General features: G+C 36.6%; 1 protein-coding gene across 1 annotated transcript in view; it reads left to right on the top strand.

Annotated features, from left to right (window-relative positions):
* PTPRQ (protein tyrosine phosphatase receptor type Q) overlaps nt 1-24870 on the top strand; it is a 110797-nt gene that overhangs the window by 80306 nt on the left and 5621 nt on the right. Inside the window, exons 40-49 of the mRNA XM_031553761.1 lie at nt 1175-1397; nt 1837-1910; nt 4399-4498; nt 5310-5438; nt 11362-11388; nt 12060-12141; nt 18770-18860; nt 20221-20297; nt 23199-23333; nt 23438-23563. Coding sequence (XP_031409621.1) covers nt 1175-1397; nt 1837-1910; nt 4399-4498; nt 5310-5438; nt 11362-11388; nt 12060-12141; nt 18770-18860; nt 20221-20297; nt 23199-23333; nt 23438-23563 — 1064 coding nt within the window. The remainder of the gene's footprint in view (nt 1-1174; nt 1398-1836; nt 1911-4398; nt 4499-5309; nt 5439-11361; nt 11389-12059; nt 12142-18769; nt 18861-20220; nt 20298-23198; nt 23334-23437; nt 23564-24870) is intronic.

Raw genomic sequence — 24870 nt, forward strand, 5'->3', positions numbered from 1 at the left:
TTGGCTTGTGGGCAGGGATTGTCAGAAACTTTATGTTAGAATAGCTAACAAAATCTCTTTAGCTGTGGCAAAATTATTATGAGCAAAATATCTTCCACCATGCCTGTGGGCTGGATTTTGAGAACACTTGCCAATGAAGAATCATCCACGTTGCTTGAGGTCACCTGTATTATTCTAGCCCTACTGTTATCATTATATTTTCTTTATTTCCCATTTCTTTGAATAAATACATACATTTGGCTTTTGTGAAAACTGATTAAATATGAAGGATTTTTTCTTGCAAGTTTTTCATCTGTTGCTATCAGTGTTGCCTGTCAAAGAATGCAGTCATGTGCGGTTGATATTTCTATTTCATAACGGGGGCAGAGGGATTTATATAAATCCCTTCTGTAGACTGTGGGTTAGAATGTGTATTCCCTTGTATGGTCTGATGAACATGTACTCATGTGAACAGTCTCGTGATACTCTTTGAGTAATTGCCTACCAATGTGTGTGGGAGTTTCATGGTTGGACATCATATGGTCAGACTTACTTTACCTAAGAAGAACAAATTCCAGGTATTTAAATCCCTTGTTTTGCCTACCTTAAAAACATGGCAGTAAAGCATTCATGTTAAGTGGGTACAGTTTCTCACGTTTTCCAGAATGATGTATTTTAACACTGACCTGAGAGACTTAATTCATAGCTATTGCTGCGAAGGTTCTCTTGAACTGATAAATATACGAATACCACGTTAAGCAATGTTTTGAAGATTTTTCTCCAATCTGAGTTTCTGGATACTGACTCTTTATGGAAAATTAGTTATTTCATTTATGAAACAATATCTACTGTACTTAAACACCTCTTTCTTTGCTAGCCAGGCCCAATTTCTATGTCAAATGTCTCGTATGCAAACTATATCTTCTACCAACATAGCCTGTGTATGAGACTGCCCCTGAAATTTTCTAGTTGTGATTCAGCTGACTTACTTTAAAACACCAAAATATAGTTGGTGTGGGTAAAAAGAATATTTGGGTTGAAGTACAAATATGATTATAATTTTCGTTGTATAAATATCACTGATAGCTTACTAACCCCTTAAAAATAACCTATTTAACTTCTTCAGTTAAGAAGTTTAGTTTAACTTCTTTCAGTTAGAATGCAAATTATTTTTGATTTCTTTTCTTGATAATAGCTCAGCATGATGGAAATGTTACTAAGTGGCATGATGCATACTTCAACAGACCAAGGCCATATTTTACAAATGAAGGCTTTCCAAACCCACCATGTATAGAAGGAAAGGAAGATATGAGTGGTAAAGAAGAAATATATGTTATAGGTGCTGATACTACATGTATGATACCAGGCAGTCAAGACAAAATATGTAATGGCCCACTGAAACCAAGAAAGCAGTACCTGTAAGTACATTTATCTCTAGGTTTGTCCAAGAGGAAGATTTAAGTGAAACATACATTTATACAAACATACAAAACATATAGTTCAATTATGAAATGGTGGAGCTGGAAATGATTGTTGTCACTCTTACCTTTATATTATTTGTCTGAAGAGTAAGTATGGAAGACAATTAAAAAAAAAATGTTTTAGGGTAACAAAAGATGAGTACCTGAATTAAGACCAAATTCAAGATAAGTAACCTACTTCCTATAATTTGATTATATGCTTTACACATTGACACCAAGTCATTGACTTGTCATGATGTCACTTTTGCAGGAAGATAAGGATAGCAGAGTATATTATACTAAAACTTTAAAACAGTGGTTAGTCTCTAAATTGAACATTTTTAAGGAAAGAAACACAGATTTTAATTTAATCAGCTTTCTTTGTTTTATTTTACAGATTCAAGTTCAGAGCAACTAATGTTAAAGGACAGTTTACAGATTCTGACTATTCTGACCCTGTCAAAACTTTAGGTAAGGAAAGTGTCACTTGTTTCTTTTGTTTCCAAGGAATCAGGCTATACCATGCTCCTTTTTCGTAGACTGGATTCCCTGTAGTAAGTTATTTTTTGTTAGAGCTAGCTTAGCCAGAACGGTTGTTGCCTGGTGAGGAAACACATCCATTCCCTCGCATGTCCTTTTCAGGATGTTAAGTGGCCTTAACTCAGCCTGGACTGTTAACTGGAAAAGAAATATTAACAAAGTTCTTTAGTAGAGATTCAGTCATAACAATGAAAATAGCATTTTGCTAGAATAGCTCATCTTGACAGTGTGAATTCTCAGAAGCTATACTGTCTGTGCCATTTCCCTCTCTGTTGCATGTACTGGGACTGCTATTCCAGTGAGCCTGGTGTAGGAAACCTCTCAGCCACTGATCATTCTTCTATTGGCAGCTTATTTCAGAACATGACCCTGGAGTTCTTAATCTTTTAGATGTAGACAACGTTCTGTATTAATTAATAAATTAACATTATCTAATAGAAAGCACATAGTTCTGATTTCACTGGCCAATAGGGCAGCTGTTATGGAGCCTCAAATCCAGCTTAAACTCTTCCATGACAGTGTTGATCAACCACTGAAAATGGGAATAAAAATTCTCTTAGCAGATTGCAGTAAGATCTGTAAGTTCTTTTAATACTTCTTAATTCTTTAAAACTTACTTAGCTAAGCCCTCGCCCTGGCGTTCTGAAAAGGAAACCAAGACAACTGGATTAGTACCCAGAAGAATTTTAGTGGGCACAAATTTTTCATTTGGCATTCAGCTTCTGTGATATGAGCTCCCTTATCCATCTGATCCATGTTAGAAATTTGTTATGTGATCTGATATTGAAGAAATGCTAATTCACTACCTGAATATTCTGAAAGGATCTGGCACTGTTTCTCCAGCCCTGAATGTTTTGGAAAATACAACACAAAAATTGTTTCATTAGCCAATGAAGTTCTGAGCCAGTGAAGCAAATAGCTTGGCCAGAGAGGGAAAGACTTAATGCCTGATTAGAGAAAACAAGTCTGCTGGAAATGAGTATGATTGTATCCAGGCAGATACACATACCTGGGCATCCTACTAACAGGAAACTGAAATCATCATGACAAAAAGAGAAATCATGCTTTATTGTCAGGCAGATATTATAATTCACACACTTCATTATAGTTACTGAAAACTTGTGACACTGTATCCTGTGGTATAAATCATAAAGAAGCAAGTAAAATGTAATAGGATAAAATGTAATGGGATAAAAAAAATAGCCTGATCTCAAATTTCTGTGGCTCATAATACCTGTATTCCAGAGTCTTCTATGCTAGTGTTTAACATTCAGTACTGTTTTTAAAATGGGTACTACAGCAAACTCATATCTGTCCTTAACTTCTACATTTCAAAGAATATCCAACAAAACTTAACTGGAACAAGGCAATTAGAAGTTCCTTCTACTCTTTCTTACAAAGTTGCTGTGAAAACAGTACTGCAGTTGATTCAAGACACAGCACCAGCGCAGCTATTACTAACACTAGCACTTCCATTACTGCAAGTTATGTGCATGAAGGAAGTTAATTTTTTTCAGATATGTTTTCGTTGCATAGATGTTTCCTTATAGAACACGCTTTTGTAAGAACTTCAGACTTGCTTTAGAATCATAATCCAGAAAGCAAACTGGTAAGATCAGGATCTGCTAGGCATCTCTGTGCAAATGACTTCTATTCCACTTGTAATGACAGTATCCTTTCAGAAGAAATCTACACTGCTTGCAATCAGAAATGCAGTTGCGTTTTGAATCAGTGATCACATTTTGCAGTAATCACTGAAATTTGTGTTTTGCCAACATGACACTTTGGTTTTAGTAGATAAAACCATAACTTGAATTTTCACAGAATTATTTATGACAACTTTCCGTCTTATTTTTTTTTCTAAGTCTACTTATATGATAAGTAGATCACTGATCTGAAAACCAGATCTGAAAACCTTGTGTCTATGCAATTTGCTACTGTTAAATACGATTGAAGCAGAAAAAACATGGAGCTTTATGAGACAGATCTCTGTGACAGAGATCCTTTTCCACTTTTGGAGCTCGGTCATTCGTAGTTGTTAGGACAGTGTGTCTCTGCTTGGCTGCGCTGAGCCTAAAGCAGGAGCTCAGCTCAGGCTAATGTTAGTCATGCACCAAATGATGTTAGTGCAGTGTAGACCTACCTTAGCCTGCTCAACAGGTAAACCTGAAAAGCACCAGGGGATGGTTACACATATAGTGTACGTATTAAATAGACCAGCAATGCTTAGGGACCGTAAAATAAGTTGCTCTTTTTTTCTCATGGTTTTCTTTTTTGTAGCAGCTCTGCAACTGTCACAAAACAGATGTAGTTGTTTGGAGAGGAAAGATTATGTCACTCCTCTATACCTGATTCTCTCCTGTTAGAAATGTAAAATTGATGCATCTATTAAATATTAGATTTCCTCTTTCTGTTGCAGGTGAAGGGCGGTCAGGAAGATCTGTGGAAGTTATCCTTGCAGTTACTTTGTGTATACTTTCAGTTGTTCTTCTGGTGGCTGCAGTCTATGCTTTTGCAAGGTGAGATTTATTGTTTGTAAACACTCAATATTGTTGTAGTGAAGAGTTGAAATGATCCTTTCAATTGATTTAATCTGTCATGTCAAAATGTATTGCATTTTCTTTTTTTTTCTTTTTCTTTTCTTTCAAAACATGGGGAAGGATTCACAGAATTTAACTTTAGTCTAGCAGTGCTAATCTCCATTGATGAAGGAGGAGAACAACCTTCTCCAGAGGGTAAATCAGAGCAGAAGCCTATCTTACTCTTTCAGTGTCACTTCTCCATTGAAATGAGGAATGAGGAAACAGATCAGACTGTAAGCTGAGTGAAGTTACCATGATGGCTAACCCTATTTACTGTCAGCTCTGTTGGGAATCAGTCAACTTGATATGAAATAAATACTGTAAACACTGTTTTCTATCTTACTAATAAATTTTACAGTTAAACACTTTAAAGTCTCAAGTGTGAAAGAGATGCCAACCTTTGATCAGAATTGTGAACAAATGCCCAAGTATAGAAGCAGGCTGGGTGCTGCATAAATTATGTTAGCTTGCTCATTTCCCATGAGTTCTGCTTCCTCAGCTGCACCATTCAGGCATTGTAGAATAATTTATGTTAGAAAACTGAAAGATTAAGCAAGCTAGATTCTTTCCACATAAGTTTTAGACAATACAACTGTTGATTTGATTAAATTGGAAGTAAGAGTGGAATAAAGGTAAGGAAGGATTTCTGGCAGCCGTTTTTAAGTTTTAGCCAGTCTTGTCAATGTATTGGTATAGATTTGTCTCAAATCACTTGCATATTTATTATTCACTATGATTTTCTGTTTAGAATTAGGCAAAAGCAAAAAGAGGGAGGGACATACTCTCCACGAGATGCTGAAATTATTGACACTAAGTTCAAACTGGATCAGTTGATTACAGTGGCAGACCTGGAGCTGAAGGATGAGAGATTTACACGGTAAGCATGCTCTCTAGGAAAAACAGTAGTTAGTCCAAAGGGGCTGTAGCCATGACCCCTTTCTGACCTTTGCTTGTTTGGAAGTGTTTGTGGTGTTCTTATTTACACAGGTCACTGAGATCCTTTTTCAAAGAATGACCTCCATCCTCAAGACACTTCTCACTAGCTTTTAGAAAATCACTTAATCTTCAGCTCTTTTTACAACAAGATAAAGATCTAAGTGCAAATCACTGTTTAATTATGTTGGGGGAAAAAAAAAAAAGACTATATATTTTTAAACATAAGAATTTCTGAGTATTTTTAATGGCCCAGTGTTTTGTGTAGATTACAAAACTTAGTAAGCATTTTGAAACAGTCAAACCCCTCAGAAGTTCTGGTTAGCTAATTCAAGAACAAATCTGTCATTTAGAAAATCTCTTTTCAAAAGTGTTTTGAGTAGCATCTGGATTTCTGTGGTGTTCAGCACACAGGCTATGCAGCAAGTCCAGGCTACTAATATTTTCTGTCCAACAGAGAAACTTGTCATGCTTATGTATGAGAAGAAAAACAGATTGCTCTTTCTGACTGTCAGAAATATGGATATTATTTACCACTTAAATATCACAATGATTCTCAACAATTGATGACATCCAACTGAGTTAGAAATGTTTGGTGAACATTCTTTACCTACCTGTATTTTCCCTGCTGTGTCACAGATGAAACACTGTGGTAGGCAGCCTCCTTAAAGATGAGAAGCCTAAAACAGTCTTGCCCTAGCAGTCAGGCATCCTACTGTTGCAGACTAGGAATAGCTGGAAGATGAAAGGTTGTAGCTGTTGACCTGTTTTGTTTGACTGTGTACATGTCTATGTGTGTGGTACAGAGTAAGATGATTGCATGAACAAACCTGTTCAAAATAGTGCACACAGGCATGGCTGGTTGTAACAGATGAGAAAACATACTATGAATTGTCTGGAAATCATCAGCATAATGGATGTGGTATGTTCTGTGTGGGGCAGATGTCATTCAGCTAGCATTGTTTGTACCTGCTAATAACAGTGCATTACATTCCCTAGAGACAGAATTATTATTAATGCAGCACGTTAACCATAACTTATATAAATTATCCTCAAAATGGCAATTGTTTCCAAGCTGTTACCTGAAACAAGAATAGTACTAATTTTGTTTACATACTAAAGTGTTAATGGGTTTTACTTCCAGATACTCTTCATTTTTCTTTAGACGCAAGGAGATATTTGTCATCCAGTAAGTTATTGTATTACTGAAGCAACACGGTGTGTTTTCCATTCTGTTCTCTTAACCTGTGTGCTACCATGCTATATTGAATGATACCGTTAATCAAAATTAAATGTCAATCTTTGCAGCTATAGTAAGGACAGACAGTAATATTTGTCATTATGATATCCTGTTTATTTTTACTCCCTAGTGTTAATAAACCACAACAATTTTGAATTAAATCAGGGCAAGTTTTACATTCAGATACAAATTATATTAATATTAGCACTGACATATACAATTTATCCTTGAAACAAATGTAATGCAAATGTGGTAGAAGAAATATTTCTTGGTCAGAGGAAGAAATAAGTTTCTTTCCTCTGATAGTTAAGGTCTATATTTAAGAGAAGATTTTTTTCTCAACTGCATTTTTTACTCACTTATACTAGAGATGTTTTCTATCCATGTGGTTACAATCACAGCAGCATATCTATGTGACCAAATCATTTACCAGTTTGAAGAGTGCCTCTGTGCCACTTTTCAGTCTAAATTACCTGAAGTTTGGATTTGTACAGTCTCAAACTCTACAGGCTTATTGCAAACTATAATATCTCACACTTCATTATGTGATTTATGCACGGCAAGGCCTCTACTGTACATACAGTGCTTCAGCAGTTCAGTTACATCAACCTTTATTTTTGTGAGTCAGTTTCAAATTTTTTCTTTGGAGTTTGTTACTTCATTCAGTCTCTTTTCTACTCTTTCTTCCTTCCCCACACGAGTAAGATTTAAACTGAAGACTGCTCTTCGGCCATTCTGTAAGCTACAGGATGCAGCTCTTAAATTCTGAATTATTGTTCTTGGAACAGTAGCTTTGCTGGAGCTACAGCAGGCTTCTTGCCCAGGCTCTTTGTTGAACGTTGACAAATTGTGGAAGTTTGAAATACGGGTATTAACTGCGAGCTCCCCAGGACAATATTCATATAATCTTTTTAACTAGCAGTCTGAAAATGTACTGTATTACATGTAGTCATGAGGGATGGGATATCCTTGATCTGCTCAAAACTTTTCAGTTAATTAAGGAAGTTTTTAAGATTTAAAGAATGTTTCTGTGCATGTAAGATTCTGCTCTAGTAATGTCAGTGGCCAAAGGAGAGATTTTAATTATCTCTCTTAGGCTGTCTTTCACACAGATAAATCCTTCCCAGTAGCGATGAGTTATTCCAAGAAGCTGGCAGAAGCAAACAATATGCACCAAGGAGGCTTACTGCAAAACCCAGTGTCTAAACTGTTTTTGCTTCCACAGTACACCTCTAAAGAATTTTTGTACTTGTTGCATTCAGAGAGTAACCACGTAAAAGTCAATCACAGTTTCAGTTCATGTGTTCTTTATCATTCTCATGATGTGTGGTTAAGGCAGTTCCATGTCAGCATGATAAATTATTCTATTACATGCTGATGACTGCAACATAAGCTTCTCTAAGTTCCCATGCGTCTGGAATGGAACTGTGCATTACAACATATGCATAAGCACATTCTGGCTATGTTTAGGTAGCTATCTCAGCTGTTTGAAAAGCTTGCTGCATTGTAGAATGCCAGCTTCAATTCGTGGCATCTTGTAAGTTTATAAGAAAAACACAGATGGACAGATTTATTTTTCAGACTGGCTTGTCTGCATTTGTTTTTTTTTAACTCTACCTGACATCTAGTTTTAATTGTCCAAGTGTATTTTCTACTCTGAAGGGGTGATTCAGAGTTTTTTAGCAATCTTAGATGATAAAAGAGCAGTATAAACTTTTTATGTACCTATGAATCATCCCTTTCAGGGCTCTTTTGAAGGAGATGCTTTGGACTCTAAGTGTTTTGTCATTTCTCAACTAGTACAATATACATCATATCAAATCAATAAAGGCATGAACTTATGGCTGACAGTTCATTCACAGAATCAAGACACTCCAGCCTGTTCCACGAAAACATACATTGTATCTTCAAACATTTTCTGATATTTATTTAGAATATCTCGACCTATTGTGATATTGTGATCATCAGAAAACAAACAAAGAAAAAAAAAAAAAAACAACCCTTACAAATTTTCATTATCTGAAAATGACCAGTAGTGGCTATGACACTATCTCTCAGCAAGTCTTTGTTGGGAAATTCATTAATCATATGTAGCTTCAGACTGTCTTCAGGGCATTACACTCTATCAAGTTCAGTGGAAAATGAGATCTACTTCTGTATGAATCCGAAATACTGACTTCGGACATTTGGGAAATGCATTGATCTCAGTGATGGTGGAGATTATATGAGAAAGGCAATAACCAACTAAATAAGTAAATAATCCAACTCTTCTTCAAAGAATATATAGCCCATCTAGGCTGGATTAAACACTGATTCATTAAGTGTACTAAATATTTATATACTTGGGTCCTCTCTTTTTGTATCTTGTCCATAATTTTTACCAGTCCATTTTTCAAAGCAGATACTTATCTCCCATGAGTGGATTCTGTCAACAAATTTTCAGGGCCCACCAGACCTGGCTAGAGACAAGTAACTCTTCCCTGTTTGAGGTGCTTGCCTGGGAGAGAACTTCTCTGGCACCCTTTTTCACGGTGGTTTCTGCAGCAGGGCCAAAGCCAAAGATATCCATTTCTTAAAATCTTTCCATGAAAAGTTTTACCTCGTGGTGAATATTTTCAATATGTGAGATAGCTTGTCAAGCAGATGGGCACAGATTTAGAAGAAATACTTTTTAATTGCAGACACTGTAATGCTTGCAAATGAATATTTTTATAGAAAAGAATTGTGTATAAAATTCTTTCCCAATCTCCCTTTTCCTGTATTTTTTGCAGTCAGTAAGTGTCTGTCTTCAAAGGAGCACTTCTGCACACACATTTCTTTCTCCAGACCAGCATGTTTCTTCTGTCTTTGAATGGAGACAGGCATGGCTCCTGCCTTAATTTTTCCTTCAGCAAATTTCCCTTTAGTAATCAGCTATCACTCATAAGCTTCCTGAGCTTTGTATCCCAGGAGAACAAGGTTTATGACTGTGTGTCCTGGTACAATGGAAGAAATAACCATGTGTTCTCTTTCCTGAGGCCTTTAATATTCAGGAAGGGTTAAGCTCAATATTGCTTTCAATTAACTTGCTAAAAATTAGCTCGTCTGTTGTTCCTAGGAAGTGTCAGTGGTGCTTATGAGTTAAGCCTTTTACCCACTTGCTCATTTCTGTTGTTTTCCATTTGGACAAAGTTTTAATTCCCTGTGGATTTCAGATGATTGACCCAGAAAGAAAGCTGAGTCTGTGTGACAATATGGTCTTCAGTTACCACTGCCAACACAAATAAATGGCTTCTTTCTAGCTCTATCATAAGTAATCTGAGTGGGATTCAGATTTTTGATAGACTTCAAAAAAAAATCCCACACATGAAACAATACACTGTTTTAAAAGAAAATCAGATTTAAGGCAAGAAAGCATTCTTTATCTTAGAGAATGTTTTTCTACCCTGGTTTCAAAGTCAGACAAATGGGAATCTGGAATTGTTCAGATGAAATAGTTCGATTCTTAATTGTTCTCATCAAGATCTAGTGATATCAAAATTTTTATGCTTTATAAAAAAAAAAAAAAGAACTGTGAATAATGGAGATTACAGGTAGATGAGTATTTTTCATTGATAAAATACTGTAAGATTATTACTATATATTTCATTCTCAAGAGACTTGTAAGAAATGTTGGGTTTGAATCCTGAGGATGCTGAAGCTGAGCATTGCCATCTCCTTTAAATCTGTACTTGGGATACAAACTTCATTCCTTCCAAAGATTCTTAATCAAAAAAGCCAACATCTTTGCTACAGTCTTATTTTCTGAGCTGCCAAGCCACTGCACTATGCACTTGTTACCAATGAAAGTGTGAGAATTCAGTTATCCTTACAGCCAAGTTCTTCACTTAAATATTCAAAGGCAACTGTCAAAGTGCAGGTGTCTTACTTCTTTAAAATTGTTTAGTGTTTCTTAAAGTTAATATATGACTGCACCTATAAAACTATCATCTGTTAGTAATATTAAAAATTGAAGAGACAGTACATACATAGCCCTGTTTAATTCATTTTCTGTGCTTTTTCAGTGCTTTATTTCTCTGCTTTGAGTGAGTGTAAAGGAGGGAACTATTGTGTACGATTGTGTTAATGGTGCTGCTTGTCTCTCTGTTCTTTGCTGTTGGATCTAGGTACCTTCAGCACTGAAGCACTGTATTCAGGTTTCTTATGTGCAGCATTGATGTAATTTTTATTATCTAATGACCAAACTGCTGTGCAGGAAGCCACTATTTGCTATCAGTTTGAGAGAAAGAATCAGATGACTCTTACCCTTATAATCTGAAATGGTCATCAGAAGAATGGCATTGAGCACATGGTGTAAAATGAAGTCTGTCAATGCATATGAAGTGGTATGCTGGAGGTATGGATTTTCCAGGCCCATTTGAGCCCAGTATATTGTAAAATGATCTGAACAGAATGATAGAAACTGTACCTTCAATATTTGCCAGTTCTTGAGATAAAAACTAAGCACCCAAGACATCTGACATGATGGAATCCATGAGAAAAATGAATAGGGTTCTTTACTTACTTGAATAGTTCATCTAAAACTAGAAACATGCGCAATATTGGTTAACTCACACCCTGCCACATTTAACAAAAATCTCTGTTGCAGGTTACTTAGTTATAGAAAATCCATCAAGTAAGTAGATTAAAGTTTTTTTATTTAGTAGCCATTCGTGAGTCTCAATGTGTGGTTCCTTCTTCTGTGTTTATTAGGAAAAAAAACTCCAAGCTGCGTATAAATCATAAAAGCATGACTAATTGCATGGTAACTGGAGAAATGCTTTCTCTCTCTCTGGGGTGAAGCCTGCATGTCTGTGTTTTAGCTTGAGAAGTAATACAGGGATATTTAAACTCCTCAGGGTTTAAAAACCATGTCATTATGAGAATGAGGTCACTGCAATATTTTATATGTCTAAAACCTTGTGATGTATATAATGTTTTCAGTGCGACAAAGAAGTATTATGTACTTTAGAGTGCAATGGTTACTTTACAAACTTCCATTAATGCCAAAACCTTGCCTTGGAATGCTATTACCTATAAAAAACAATCCTACCCAGCAGTACTGTTACCATTTGCAACTGAAAGATTTGGTGAGGGGAAACAATAGAAGGAAAAAAAATGCTTCTATTTGCAGCAACTGAAAACAGACCAAATAAGTGAGCTGTAAGCAGTTTATCATTTTCTTCATATAAATATAAGTCGCTGCTGAACTGGAATAACTTATTATGAATCTGCTGTAAAATAAGAATTAAAAGAATGATAAAGAAACCACCTGTAGGTCTCTAATTCTTCTGTCATTACTTTCAGGCCAATAAGCAAGAAATCCTTCCTCCAACATGTTGAAGAGCTTTGTACAAACAACAACCTAAAGTTTCAGGAAGAATTTTCGGTATGTTGCTAGCAGTTGTCACAACATCGCAAGACCTTCAGTTGTTTCATGTGTCACATTTCATGTCCATTTTAAGCAGGCAATGCCGTGAAGTACTCTGGCCTTGATAATCAATACCCAATTACCAGGTTGATTGTTTAAAAAGTAATATTACCTGATTTGGATTCTGCAGTCTACACTGCATCCTGATCAGAATTACTCACCAAAGTGTCAGCAATGAACGATCTGAAATAAATGAAATGAAAGATTTCAGTCTTTCAGAACACAATAGTTATGTTTTTGCGTATGTAGTGATGCATATAGAACTTAATTGAGAATGGTTTACGTAGGAGATTTCTACATACATACAGGTATCATAACAGTTTTAGAGATGTTCATTTTCCTGAGTGGTGATGACCCCAAAAACACAGCTGGCGTTTATTTTGTAAAATGTTCAGGGCACAGTTATACTGCCACGCAATTAAAAAATGTTTTTCTTTCATAGGTTTCAGAGTAGACAGTTAAAATTTTGTGCACAATTTTGTTTTTCCCTCCTTTACAACTAATAGGTCATATGTGTCATACTTTTGAGAACAGCCTCCATGTAAACAGTCTTCATCTTTTTGTTTCACTATACAAACTCAGCAAGCTTGTGTTTCCCTCTGAAGAGAGACCAGCTTTCAAAATATACATCACATATATATAATGTATATATACTTCCAAATATGAACCTCCGGAGTTTTTACCATTTTCATGAAATACCATTTTTATGGCTATCAAACCTTTTTTCTCAATGATATCTTCTCTCCTTGTTATTTCAGAATCTTTATCATCATCAACATCATTTGTAACACATGCAGTCATTTGCACTCACAAAAATAATTTGTCAGTCTCCAGTAACTTTATTGTTTTGGATTTATAGATTTGCCATGCATTTCTTACCATTTGGATTAACAAAAAGCCAATCAACAATTGGCTTTTCTTCTGCCAGATTATAATATTTCAGTCTCTGAGGGAAAACTAACAAAAGTGTGAAAAGATTAATGGTATTTCCTACAGCTTTTTTTGTTATGCTCCTTAGGTAAAATTGGTCTGGGTTTAATAATAAAAAGCACCATAAAATTCTCTGAGCAATAAAGTAAGGAGAACTTTTTCTTCCAAGGATGGAACTGTTATTTCGCTTGAACAAGAGTGATTATAGTTACATTATGCATTACTGAACAGATGAAAAGTTTTACTAGCAATAATATTTTCACATATTCATCACTGGAAAGCTTCCAATATTACTTTTTTTAGGTGTGACCTACATTAGGGTAAGCCTTACAGTATTGCAGTGCCTTAAAAGTTAAAGTAGACGAGTGTTTTATCAAATAGAAATTCAGGCAATCCATTTGAAATGTCATCAAATACAAGTAGACACAATCTACTTGTGTCAATTGTACAATACAATCACATTCAAGTAGCTGAATCTTTATATAACTAAACCATATAGTCAACTTACAACCAACAGTTTTATTTGACATTTGGACTTTCATTTTATTTCTCTCTGAACTTCAACTTCCATGTTTCAGAGTGTACTACTGCCTTCCCAGATGGCTGGTTCAAGGGTAAGCAGGACTACAGAATCTGACTGTGATTATATCTAAAGAATCCGCAACAACTATCTTATCAGATTAATAATAGGATTGACAATGCACTTGAAATGACATCAGAAATGGCAATGCAAAGAAGCAAACAGACAATGCACACAACAAGCAAACAGACTCCAGGACCTGCTTTGTTTTCCATCAGAAAGCAAGGCTTTAGTTTGGCATAAATGACTCAAGGCTCCTACAGTGTGTGTAGCAGAGCTGAGCTCAGGCTCTAAACACATGCACCATTATATTTAAAGCACATAGCCTGGAGCTGAGCTTGCTTGGGTTCTCTGGCTATCTGTCTACTAGTAATTTCAAGCATATGAGGAACTGGATGTGATCATATGATAATTTACTCTAATAAACCATTAGTATATTCTCTGCATTAAATTTGATCTGCTTCAGAAAGCAGTCCTCCTGGGCTATTCCAAGGTATGTTTTGGTAGGTAATCTACCTAGAGATCATTTCCAATAGGCAGTTGATAGACAACAAATCTGTTTTAGAGTTTTGTTAGTGTAGCTCTCTTCTGTTTTGTTAGTTAGTAGCTCTCTTCCTTTCACTTAGTCTTGGAATCCTGGGACATTCTTGGGCTCATCTAATTTACTGGACCTACATGCTGTGCCTAGAGATCTCTGGGGTTCAATCTTAGACCACATATTAACATGGCCTATATGTAACATGATGATTAGGAATACAGACCTGAGAATGGATCTAGTTCCATATCTTATCAGAAAAGGCAAGTTTAAAGAGATCATACAGAGCCACGGTAACTGGTGGCACCACCTGGCTAATATTCAATCTTCCAGCTTTCCAGAGGATTTACATCTCTCTCAATATCTTTGGAAAATCACATTTTTCTAGCAACTGTCAAGTTACTGAGGCAGAAATACTTCTAAAACTGTTTTATGATAAAGTCTCTTCACAAATTAAAAGGTGAAATGCCTTTGAATGTCACCACAAAAGTACCATAAAAGTACTACAGTAAACAAAGTTCATATAAATTATTTAAAAGCTTTATGAGTCCACAGAGAAATATGATTTATGTAACAAACTGATTTTGCACCTGGGAATCCTAATAGTCTTTCCCCAATTCTGAAAAAAAAATCATAGACTGAAATCCATACCGATGCAGAAAATTGGTATAAGGCTTGTAAGCACTTATTCAGATGTGGAAGCATCATTACAAAAGCAGTATACTCTGATTCTGTTTTTCTTTTTTGCTACAGAGTGCAGTACAGCATTATGACTTCTGTACTAGTTACTACCAAGCTAAGACTCAGAGAAGTGAGACAGATGAGGCAAGTAAAAGTTTACACGATGTGCACTTGGTACGGAATCTCACAGCCCTTAAAATACCTGAAAAATACCATAGACATATAATCTATTTTCCTCTTTAATGAAAAATTTGGACAAATATTCTGAGAGACTTTCATGAGGAATTTTGGCAGCTCCATCCTTAGGAGTGTTTTATGTTCTTATCAAATCCTGATAGAAATTCACAGAAGTCACTCTGCTCTGAGAACAGGGATCTTTCTCTAGGTTTACTCATAGGGCTGGGGATTTAGTTCTTTAAGGGATTACAGTGACTAAAGGTAGAGGTAGCTCAAAGATAGAAGAAATTTGCTTTGAGTATGGCAGAGATTCATTTTAAGAGGTTGATAAGATTTTAAAGCAAGGAGTGCTTTAAAGCAATGAGAAATATATTTTTCTATAGTATATTAAAGATCGTTTAATTTTGTATTTATTTCAAATCTTTTAATCATGTTGTTTAGTTACTTAACATAAGGATATAAATTTAATGTAAGCTGTGCTTTATAAGATTTTAAATCCAAAGCTTTCATTTATGGGCAATTTATGGGCAAATGAGCAAAATCATTGACATTTTTTCATTGGCAAGCTCAGAAAGTGCATAAATGGATTGTGAGGTAGACTGAGAACTGTCTGAATGATAAGTCTCTGAGAATTGTGACTAGTACCACAGAATCTAGTTGGAGGCCTGTAAATAGCAATATTAGTCAGGGGTCAGTACTGTTTAACTTACTCATCAATGACTTGATGAGGAGTGGCTGATAGCATAGAGTGCTGTGCTGCCATACAGAAGAATCTCAACAAGCTGGAGAGGTGAGCAGAGGGGAAGTTCTTGAAATTCAACAAAGGCTCGTGCAGGATCCTGCACCTGGGGCGGAATAAATGCATACACCGTACAGGTTAGGGGCTGATCTCCTGGAAGGCAACTCTGTGGAGAAGGATGTGGGGTCCTGGTGGACAGCTGTTTGGCCATGAATCAGCAGTGTGCCTTTGTGGCCAAGAAGGGATCCTGGGTTGCATTAGGAGTAACATTGATAGCAGGCTGAAAGAGATGATTGTTCTTTTCTACTCAGCCCTGGTGAGGGCAAATGTGGAGTACTCTGTGCAATTTTTGGCTCCTTGGTAGAAAAGGAACATGGATCTCCTGGAGTGAGTGCAGTGAAAAACTACTAAAATGATGAAGGGACTGAATCTTCTCTCGTATGAGGAACTGCTGAGGGAACTGGGCCTGTTCAAGATGAGAAGGCTCAGGGGGATCTGATCATGTAAGTACCTGAGGGGAGGATATCAAGAGGACATGGCCAGGCTCTTCTCAGCAGTGCCTAGTTCCAAGACAGGAGGCAACAAGCACAAATTGAAACATAGGAAGTCCCATCTGAACGTGAGAAAAGACTTCTTTATTGAGCACTAGAACAGGTGGCCCAGAGTCTCTTTCCCTGGAAATACTAAAAAGCTATCTGGACACAATCCTGTGTAATGTGCTCTAGGGAACATTGCCAGAGCAGGAAGATTGGACTAGATGATCTCCAGAAGTTCCTTCCAATCTCAACTATTCTGTGAAAACATAGATAGAGAGACTTTGAAGGATGTTTGGGATCTAGTCCCTTGTAAATTTTCAAAGGGAAATGAGCATCTAGTTGCTCTCTGCAGTTCTTTCTCTAATTCTTTCCCCATGGAAATATGTCAGGAAGAGAAGTCAGGTCTCTTGTCTGAAAGTACTTTGCTTTCATCATAGAACGTGTTTAGAAGCACTTGCAGTTATATCATTGAGGATATAATTATAGAAGTGAAATAGTCCTCATGCCTCGGGGCGTAGGCTTTTTTTTCAACTAGTGAAGGATACAACTTTCTCGTGGGATAATATTGCTCACACTACAGTTCAATGGTTTTGAGCTCACTTTTATGCCAGGCATTATCCATTGTAAGAAATAAGATAATGAATTTTATTAATCATTGATTTGGTTCATTTTGTCTATTTTTAGATTATTCAATTTTGATAATGGTTATATGAACTTATTCATAATATCTGAAGACATTGAAAAATACTGATGAAATATTTGAATTAGCAATGAAAGAAACAATCATAGAATAAAAAATCTGCTTTTTCCATTTCTCATTATTGCCAAGAGCTGCCCATTAACTTTTGTTTATAAAATACAAGATGTCTCAAGTACTTGGTGAAAGAGCACTTCAAAATAATCAACATGTATTCCTGTTGTTTGTTCCATTAGAGAGCAATTGTTAATATAAAAGAGGAAGATGGATTTATTGCACGTGAGCAATATTTTGCATAGTACACATTCAGACAATAGATAAATCTCATTTGTATCTTAGCAGAGGCATTGAAATAGACTTGCATATGACATCTGTCATCTGTCATCTGCCAAACAAAAGGAAAATCTTTTAATGTAGTTTAGCAATACATGTTAAGTAGTCTAGATTCTTACCTTTCTAGGTGTTCCCTATTCTCTCATCATCACTGTGAGATCATCACGGTAATATACAAGATTCCAAAAGAAATGCCACCTATTTTATTGTGTTGGCCCACAGTGTCAGAGATGGATGTTGGTGATATGGTAGTAGAGGTTGAACCTTCCCACCAATATTCCATTATATTTTGTTGGTGTGTGACAGCAGCAAAGTGGCAGTCTGACATGGAAGTGCGTATGAAGCAAAGGGGTGTCATTAAATTACCCCATATGAAAAAAATGGCACACATTGATATTCATTGACACTTGCTGAACGTTTCTGGAGACCAAGCAGTGGATGTGAGCACAGTGAGGCAGTGGGTGGTGCCTTTCAGCAATGACAACAGCAGCAGTGGGGCACTTCTGCTGGTGCCAATTTTTAGAAGCGCATCGTGCAGGCTCTTGATCATTGCTGTGGAAAACGCAGAGCTAATGGTGGTGGCTTTGTTCAGAAATAGTGTTCTGTAGTTGAGAATTTGCTGTATCAAATAGTCTTGTGTTCTTTGTAGTTTCAATAGAAATAAACAGGAGGCATTACTTTTGGAGCAACCTACATATTTTCTGTATTAACAAGTCATGAAATTGTCCCTCCTCTCTTTTATCCAGCTTTGGAAATTGGATGTATCTATGTACAGAAACACTCCCATCAAATAAATTCCTCAGTGTGAGCAATTTATTCATTTCTGCCCTTCAGTAACAGAACTAATGACCACTTATGAAACTGTGATACAACCAAAAATAACTCTTCCCACCCTTTTCACAATCAGGCCTGTGAACAATAACTAATTGCCAGTTGTCTCAACTTAACTAAATCCTCATCAGTTCTCATGCTGTGGCAAAAGCGCTCCCAAGCTACAGGAGTCAGGAAGATACATCATTCAAAATAAGACTGAGTCAGTAAGGCATGGCTACCATGCATATGAGTTCATGGAGAAACAGAAAAGAAGCACAAAAGGTGGTAAGCTGACTTTATGCAGACTTGCTAAGGTGAATGTTCACATAAGCTTTAATTGTTCAACTTGACAGCATTTCTTGCAGTGTTTCATCTATTGTGGCTCGTGTAACTAGTGTTGACAGTGAAGTGGGATGCTCAGAAGTGCAACATGTTACATAGCTAAAGAATTCTCCCTCTTACTTGAGTGGTTATTTCAGGAGAAACAACTAAATACTATCAATTCCTTATATTTACTTCAGGCAAAAGTCAAAAGTGCATTAACAAATATTTTTTTCCTTTACAGGAACTTCCTAAGTTTCTTGAAGACCTTGCTTCAACTGATGCTGATCTGCCTTGGAACAGGTCTAAGAATCGTTTCCCAAACATTAAGCCATGTATGTGTGTTTAATAACTCCTCCATTTTGTTCTCTGCCTTCGATATTGCAGCAAATATTTTGAACACAACTGTGTTTTTGTTTGATCATATCTTCATTATGAAATAATTTTGTCAAGTCAGTCTTTCTACTGTTTTGTTTTTAGACAGGTTTATTTGCAAGTTCCTTCCAGCTTGCTCTCGCAAGCTTTAACATGCAGGTGCAAGAAACTATAGCTTCAGTAGTTTCTTAGCTTTGTAATTCAACCCATGTAGCAAACTCTTCAACATTCTTCCTGTTTTTTCCCTTTAGTGAGAAGTTATTTTTTTTAACTATAAAATCCACATGTTTGTGCATTCAGCTACCACAGGAGCCTGGGTTTGCTTTCTTGTGGATATGTGTAAATGTGCTGCAGAGGTTTGGTAGAAGATCAGAGTGACTGTAGGATAACTTATAAGCCAAGGCTAGATTTTATCACAAGAGACAGGAGTCTGTCTCTCTGTACTCAACACTGCTTCATTTTTCAGTTAATAAGACAAGAAATGTCATTATTATTTTAAGCATTAGCTGTGATGTGAGATGAGGAGCATGGCATTCCTTGGTTAATAATGCTACATTCTGTGCTATTAACTTTTCACAACAGCTGTTACTCCTATCCACTGCCTTATTCAAGATGAGTTCTAAATTACAGTCACTAAAGATTGATATTCATGACACAGTAAAATATAAACTGATGAGTTTCAACAGTTTTTAACTTTTTATTCTGATTTTTTTTTTAATAAGGTGTGGACCAAACTTCAAAATTTGCATTGTTTCAGCAGTTACTTATTCACACATGACATCTTTCCTGTTTCTCATCATTTCTGAATGCACACTACGGGCCCAAATCAGAAAGTCTCAATCACTTGCTGTTTAGTCTTCTTTGAAACAAACTTCTCTGTAATTGATGAGCTTGCCTTATGTAAAAGAAGTTTTGAAATTGCCAGGGTCTGGCTTAAATCTTTCATATGATGGAAAGAGTGGCAGTTCCCTGATTCTTCTGTCTGACTTGTATGGAGGATGCCTGTGCAAGAACAGGATGGCTTAAAGAACATGGGCTACTTTTAGGTAGAGGATCCTCCCATACTCACATCACATTTTAGGTTTTGGATTATTCAACATTTTGATAAATGTATTTATATATATATATATATATATATAAAAATTTGTCTGGAACCAGGATGACTATAAAATAATGGAAATTGTTTAAATTGCCAAGTATCGTTATGTTAATAATAATGTTGCTGTCTAATTCATTGCTGTCTAATCCATGGACATTTGTTACCTAAATCAGTGTTTTCTTAATTAAACTTTTAGTTAACTAGACTTATTTCCATCATAGATAATAACAACAGAGTAAAGCTGATGCCTGATGCTGGTATTCCTGGATCTGACTACATTAATGCCAGCTATGTATCTGTAAGTAGAGAGTCTCTCACATTTTCACTGTTAGTTTCTTGTACAAGAGTCAAAAAATAACTTGCAAAAAGAACAGCGTTATTTCATTCACTACAACTACTGTTTCTATGGTGTTGTAGTTAAATTATATTTCCAATTATCAACTTTCTTACTATGCCTCACATTTTCTAGTTGTGTTCTCAGTAAATTCTTTATCTATACTTTCTGTCTCCAGTCTTGCCTAATTTATCTTAATTCTATTCATGCTCGAAGTATAACTCATGATTGTGCATTTATTTTGTTGTAGCACTGGATGGTGATTTCAAGTGAGTTCGACTTGATTTGCATGAAGTGCAATTTAAACTTAGATGTAGCAAGACGTGCAGATGGTAGTCTAAATAGTTGACTCAACAACAAGTAGAAATAGTTAATTCCAGGTGACTAAGAGATGTTCACAGGGAATCAGCTGGAGAGCTGAGAATGGATGTCTTATCTCAGCAGCATCCTCCTTTCTCATTAGCAAAAGTATGGAATTTCCTCATTCTGACAAGTAGCAGAAAGAAAGAGCCATGACATCTTGTTACTTGGGTGCTTGGCTGTGGAACACAGCCACTGAGGAGACCAGATGGAGCCTGGCCTAGTCTTCACCTTCCTTGTCATAAACATGCCACAGAGTAGGCAATGCAAATAGCAACTTCCAAAAAACTGTAGCAGATGCCAGCTGCAGAAAGTATACCCTGCTGAGATTGTGTCTTTACTGCATATAAACATCTCAGTTTAGATCAATGTTCTTCAGCAAATAGACCCATTTCTCAGGGCTAAATCTTTACCCTTTGTAGGCTCTCACTTTATATATTTGTGGATTTGTAAATATATAAATGCATATAGGTGTAAATACACAACGTGTTTGTATTTACCTACCTCTTTATACAGGTGTAGATGTTTAAAGATGGGGAATGAGAGATTGTGTATATACTTTTAACAAATGGGAAATTTGATGCTATTTTAATTTTTACTTTTAAACAAGAAATAATCAGTAACTGAACTATGAATTTTGCATACCTGAACTGCAGCTCCCCAGCTCACTCTTAAACTAGGGAGGATTAACATAGTTTCCCACTGCCACCTGTTCTGTGTATTACAGATGGAATAAGTAAGAGGCAGCTGTGAATTATAGGGCTATAATTCCAATGAGGAGCTTCGAAGGTGCTATAAACGCCTGTGTCATTTTTTTTGAGCAATAAACTGGCCTATGTGATAACACAGACTGCTGGCTCTACAGCCATAAGCTTATTGTTATAATTGCTACCGCTGTTGTAAATATTCTGCAGGGTATGTTTGGACTGAAAACAGATCCATGAGAACCATGCTCGGCTCAGCATTTACACAGATTTTTCAGCTTCCTTTCCTCAATTTATCAAAGAAATAAACTGCAGAAGCCAACACTGGAAAAAAAACCAACAAACTCTCAGCCTCCAAAGACGGTTTCTTGAAGACCTTTATCTGAGATCACTTCTTTTGAGTAAGCTCCAACTCCATTTTAGAACAGATGATGGCTGGATGTCCAGGCCCAAAGGATTGTTGTAAATGGAGTTAAATCCAAATTGCAGCTATCACAAGTGGTATGCCCCAGGGCTTGGTATTGGGAACAATTTTATTTAATATATTTACCAATTATATTGATGAGGAATTGAGTGCACCCTCAGCATATTTGCAGGTGACACCATGTTGGTTGGAAATGTTGATCTGTTTGAGAGTAGGAAGGCTCTGCAGCGGAATTAGGATAGACATGTCCAATCACATGACATTCAACAAATTTCAGTGCTAGGTGCTGCACTTGGATCTTAACAACCCCATGCAGAAGTATAGGCTTGAGAAAGAGTGGCTGGAAAGTTGCTCAGTGGAAAAGGACCTGTGGATGCTGGTCAACATCCAGCTGAATGTGAGGCAGTAGTGTGCCCAAGAAGCCAGGAAGGCCAGTGGCATCCTGGCTTGCATCAGAAATAGCATAGCCAGCAGGACTAGGGAAGTGATTGTTCCTCTCTGCTTGGCACTAGTAGAAATGGAGCAAGAGTACTGTGTTCAGTTTTGGGACCCTCACTATAAGAAGAACATGGAGTTGCTCAGATGTGTACAGAGAACAGCAATGAAGCTGGTTGAAAGGACTAGAAAACAAGACATCTGAGGAGCAGATGAGAGAACTAAGGTTGTTTAGTCTGGAGCAAAAAAGGGTGAGGGGAGACCTCATTGCATTCTACAACTACCTGAAAGGAAGGTGCAGAGAGGATGGATGTTTATTCTCAGGTGACAAGAGACAGAACTTGAGAAAATGGCCTCAACATGGCACTTAGGTTTAGCCTTTAGTATTAGGTGGATGGTTTAACTTAATTATCTTAAAAGTATTTTCCAATCTGAATTATGTTAGGATTCTATTCTATGATTCTTGAGGATCACTGGAAGGACAAGGTCATTAATGTTGCTTGTAGTTTGCACTAGCCCTCACACTGCTTCTCAGTTGTTTCTTTCGCCCTGCTTCTCCTTAGCACTATTTTAATTATACTTTGCTGGCCTTCTGATAAATTTCTTTGTGAGTGGATCTGCATTAAGACTAATATGACAACTTAGATATTTATGAATGACAACTCCTGACCTGATGTCCCTTCAATTTCTTTGCTAAAAGAATTTCTAATAAGATTGCATTTCCCAAACTTTATTAGAACATTGGTTCATGACTTATCTATTCAGTGGAAAAAATGCTTTACATCCTTAGGTTTCTATGGCCATCTGCCAGACCTACACCAATTAGTTTAGTACATCTGAAAAGGTTCTAGCCTTAGGCTTTATAGCTACTGGCACGAGTCACATGCAAATTCTATTTTTCCCTTGCCACTCATTATGTATTAAATATTTTCTTTTTCTTAGGGCTACTTATGTCCAAATGAATTTATTGCAACTCAGGGACCATTACCAGGGACAGTGGGTGATTTCTGGAGAATGGTGTGGGAGACTAGAGCAAAAACTTTAGTGATGCTTACACAGTGTTTTGAAAAAGGACGGGTAAGTTACCAATGTACAGCATTTTATATAATAGAAAAATCTGTATGTAGTTTCTGTAAAATTTACAGCATAATGATTGTTAATTAGTAATCACTTCCCTGCAGATAAGATGCCATCAGTACTGGCCAGAAGACAATAAACCAGTGACTGTGTTTGGGGATATAGTAATTACTAAATTGGTGGAAGATATTCAAATAGACTGGACCATCAGAGATCTAAAAATTGAAAGGGTAAGTCACACCTGGAAGCTGATTGAATAAAATGCACCCAACAACTCAACAGTAGAGGTACTCCAATCCAACACCCAGCTACCCCTCATTATCTTTTAATCTTTTAATGTGTACACACCATACTGGCTGGTTTTCCTGAGCATTTTGTTTTCACTCCTGTTTTTTTTTTTCTTCTGAGAATTTCCTCTAGGTTCTATCACAAAGAACTCAGATATGTGTCCAACATGCTGTGAAGGGCCTATCGAGGTTACTGAACCTCTGGTCTTGTGGGAGGTGAAATTTCTATTTGGACACCTCAGTTGTCTCTTCTAGAAAGGAGTAATCCTAACCATTCTGTTATCAGACAAATCCCTTTGAATGTGTCCCTCTCAGATTAAAGGGCATGCTTGGCTGTAGTGCAGCTGTTTTGCATTGTACCCCCGCCATATTGGCCTCCACCCCCAGGAAATTCACCCAATATAAACGAGAATCATCAGTATTACTCCCACTCTTTGTGCTGGGAATGGAGGTGGCGGAGTACAGCTTACGTGTTCATCTTTCTCATGATCCACAACTACAGTTTCCACACTTTGGAAAAACCAGCACCTGGCATTAAGTCAGACCAGCAGGTGGACTTGGAAAGGAATCTGGACATAATGACCCAAGATGAAGTCAGCCTGCTTTTGCAGAACACTGACGTGTCGTATGTATTGCAGTCACATCCTAGGCCCCAAATTCCGTTATCCAAGTACGAAGATGCATTAACATCCTGTGGCTTGTGCGTATTACAAAAGAAACACAGCAGTTAGGGAGTTGTTTCAGTTGTCAGCCCTATAAGTTTATGCACAAAGTTCAAGACAACTGAGTGCTTTAAAATGACTGAGAGAAGGATTGTTTTTATTTATTTTTGTTTGTTTTTCCCCAGTTAAAATAAGACACAGTGTACACAAAATTAAAATGGGACTATTTTGAGTAAAAATGCGTGCCAGCAAAATGCAAAGTCACATATTAGTGAGGGTGAATCGGATAGAAAACAAGATAATTTAAGCTGAGTTGACTAAGTACTCTGCTTACAATAGCTGAAATATCCCCCATGAGAGCATACCATTTAATGTGCTGTACTTCTGTCTTTAACATTGCCCTTCACCTTTCATCTAAATTGATGGATTCTTAATCATTTTCCAGAGCAGGTAAAATATATACTAAATAATTCATATTTATTGCCATATTGCATTCAAAAACATTTCTACTTGTTTTTTTTTTATCTATCAATTTTAGTAATACAGCAAATTAGTTTCTACATGTAATTATTCACAGTTTCTCAGTGT

This window comes from Meleagris gallopavo, chromosome 1 (genome assembly GCF_000146605.3).
Source record: "Meleagris gallopavo isolate NT-WF06-2002-E0010 breed Aviagen turkey brand Nicholas breeding stock chromosome 1, Turkey_5.1, whole genome shotgun sequence".
NCBI classification, from domain to species: domain Eukaryota; kingdom Metazoa; phylum Chordata; class Aves; order Galliformes; family Phasianidae; genus Meleagris; species Meleagris gallopavo.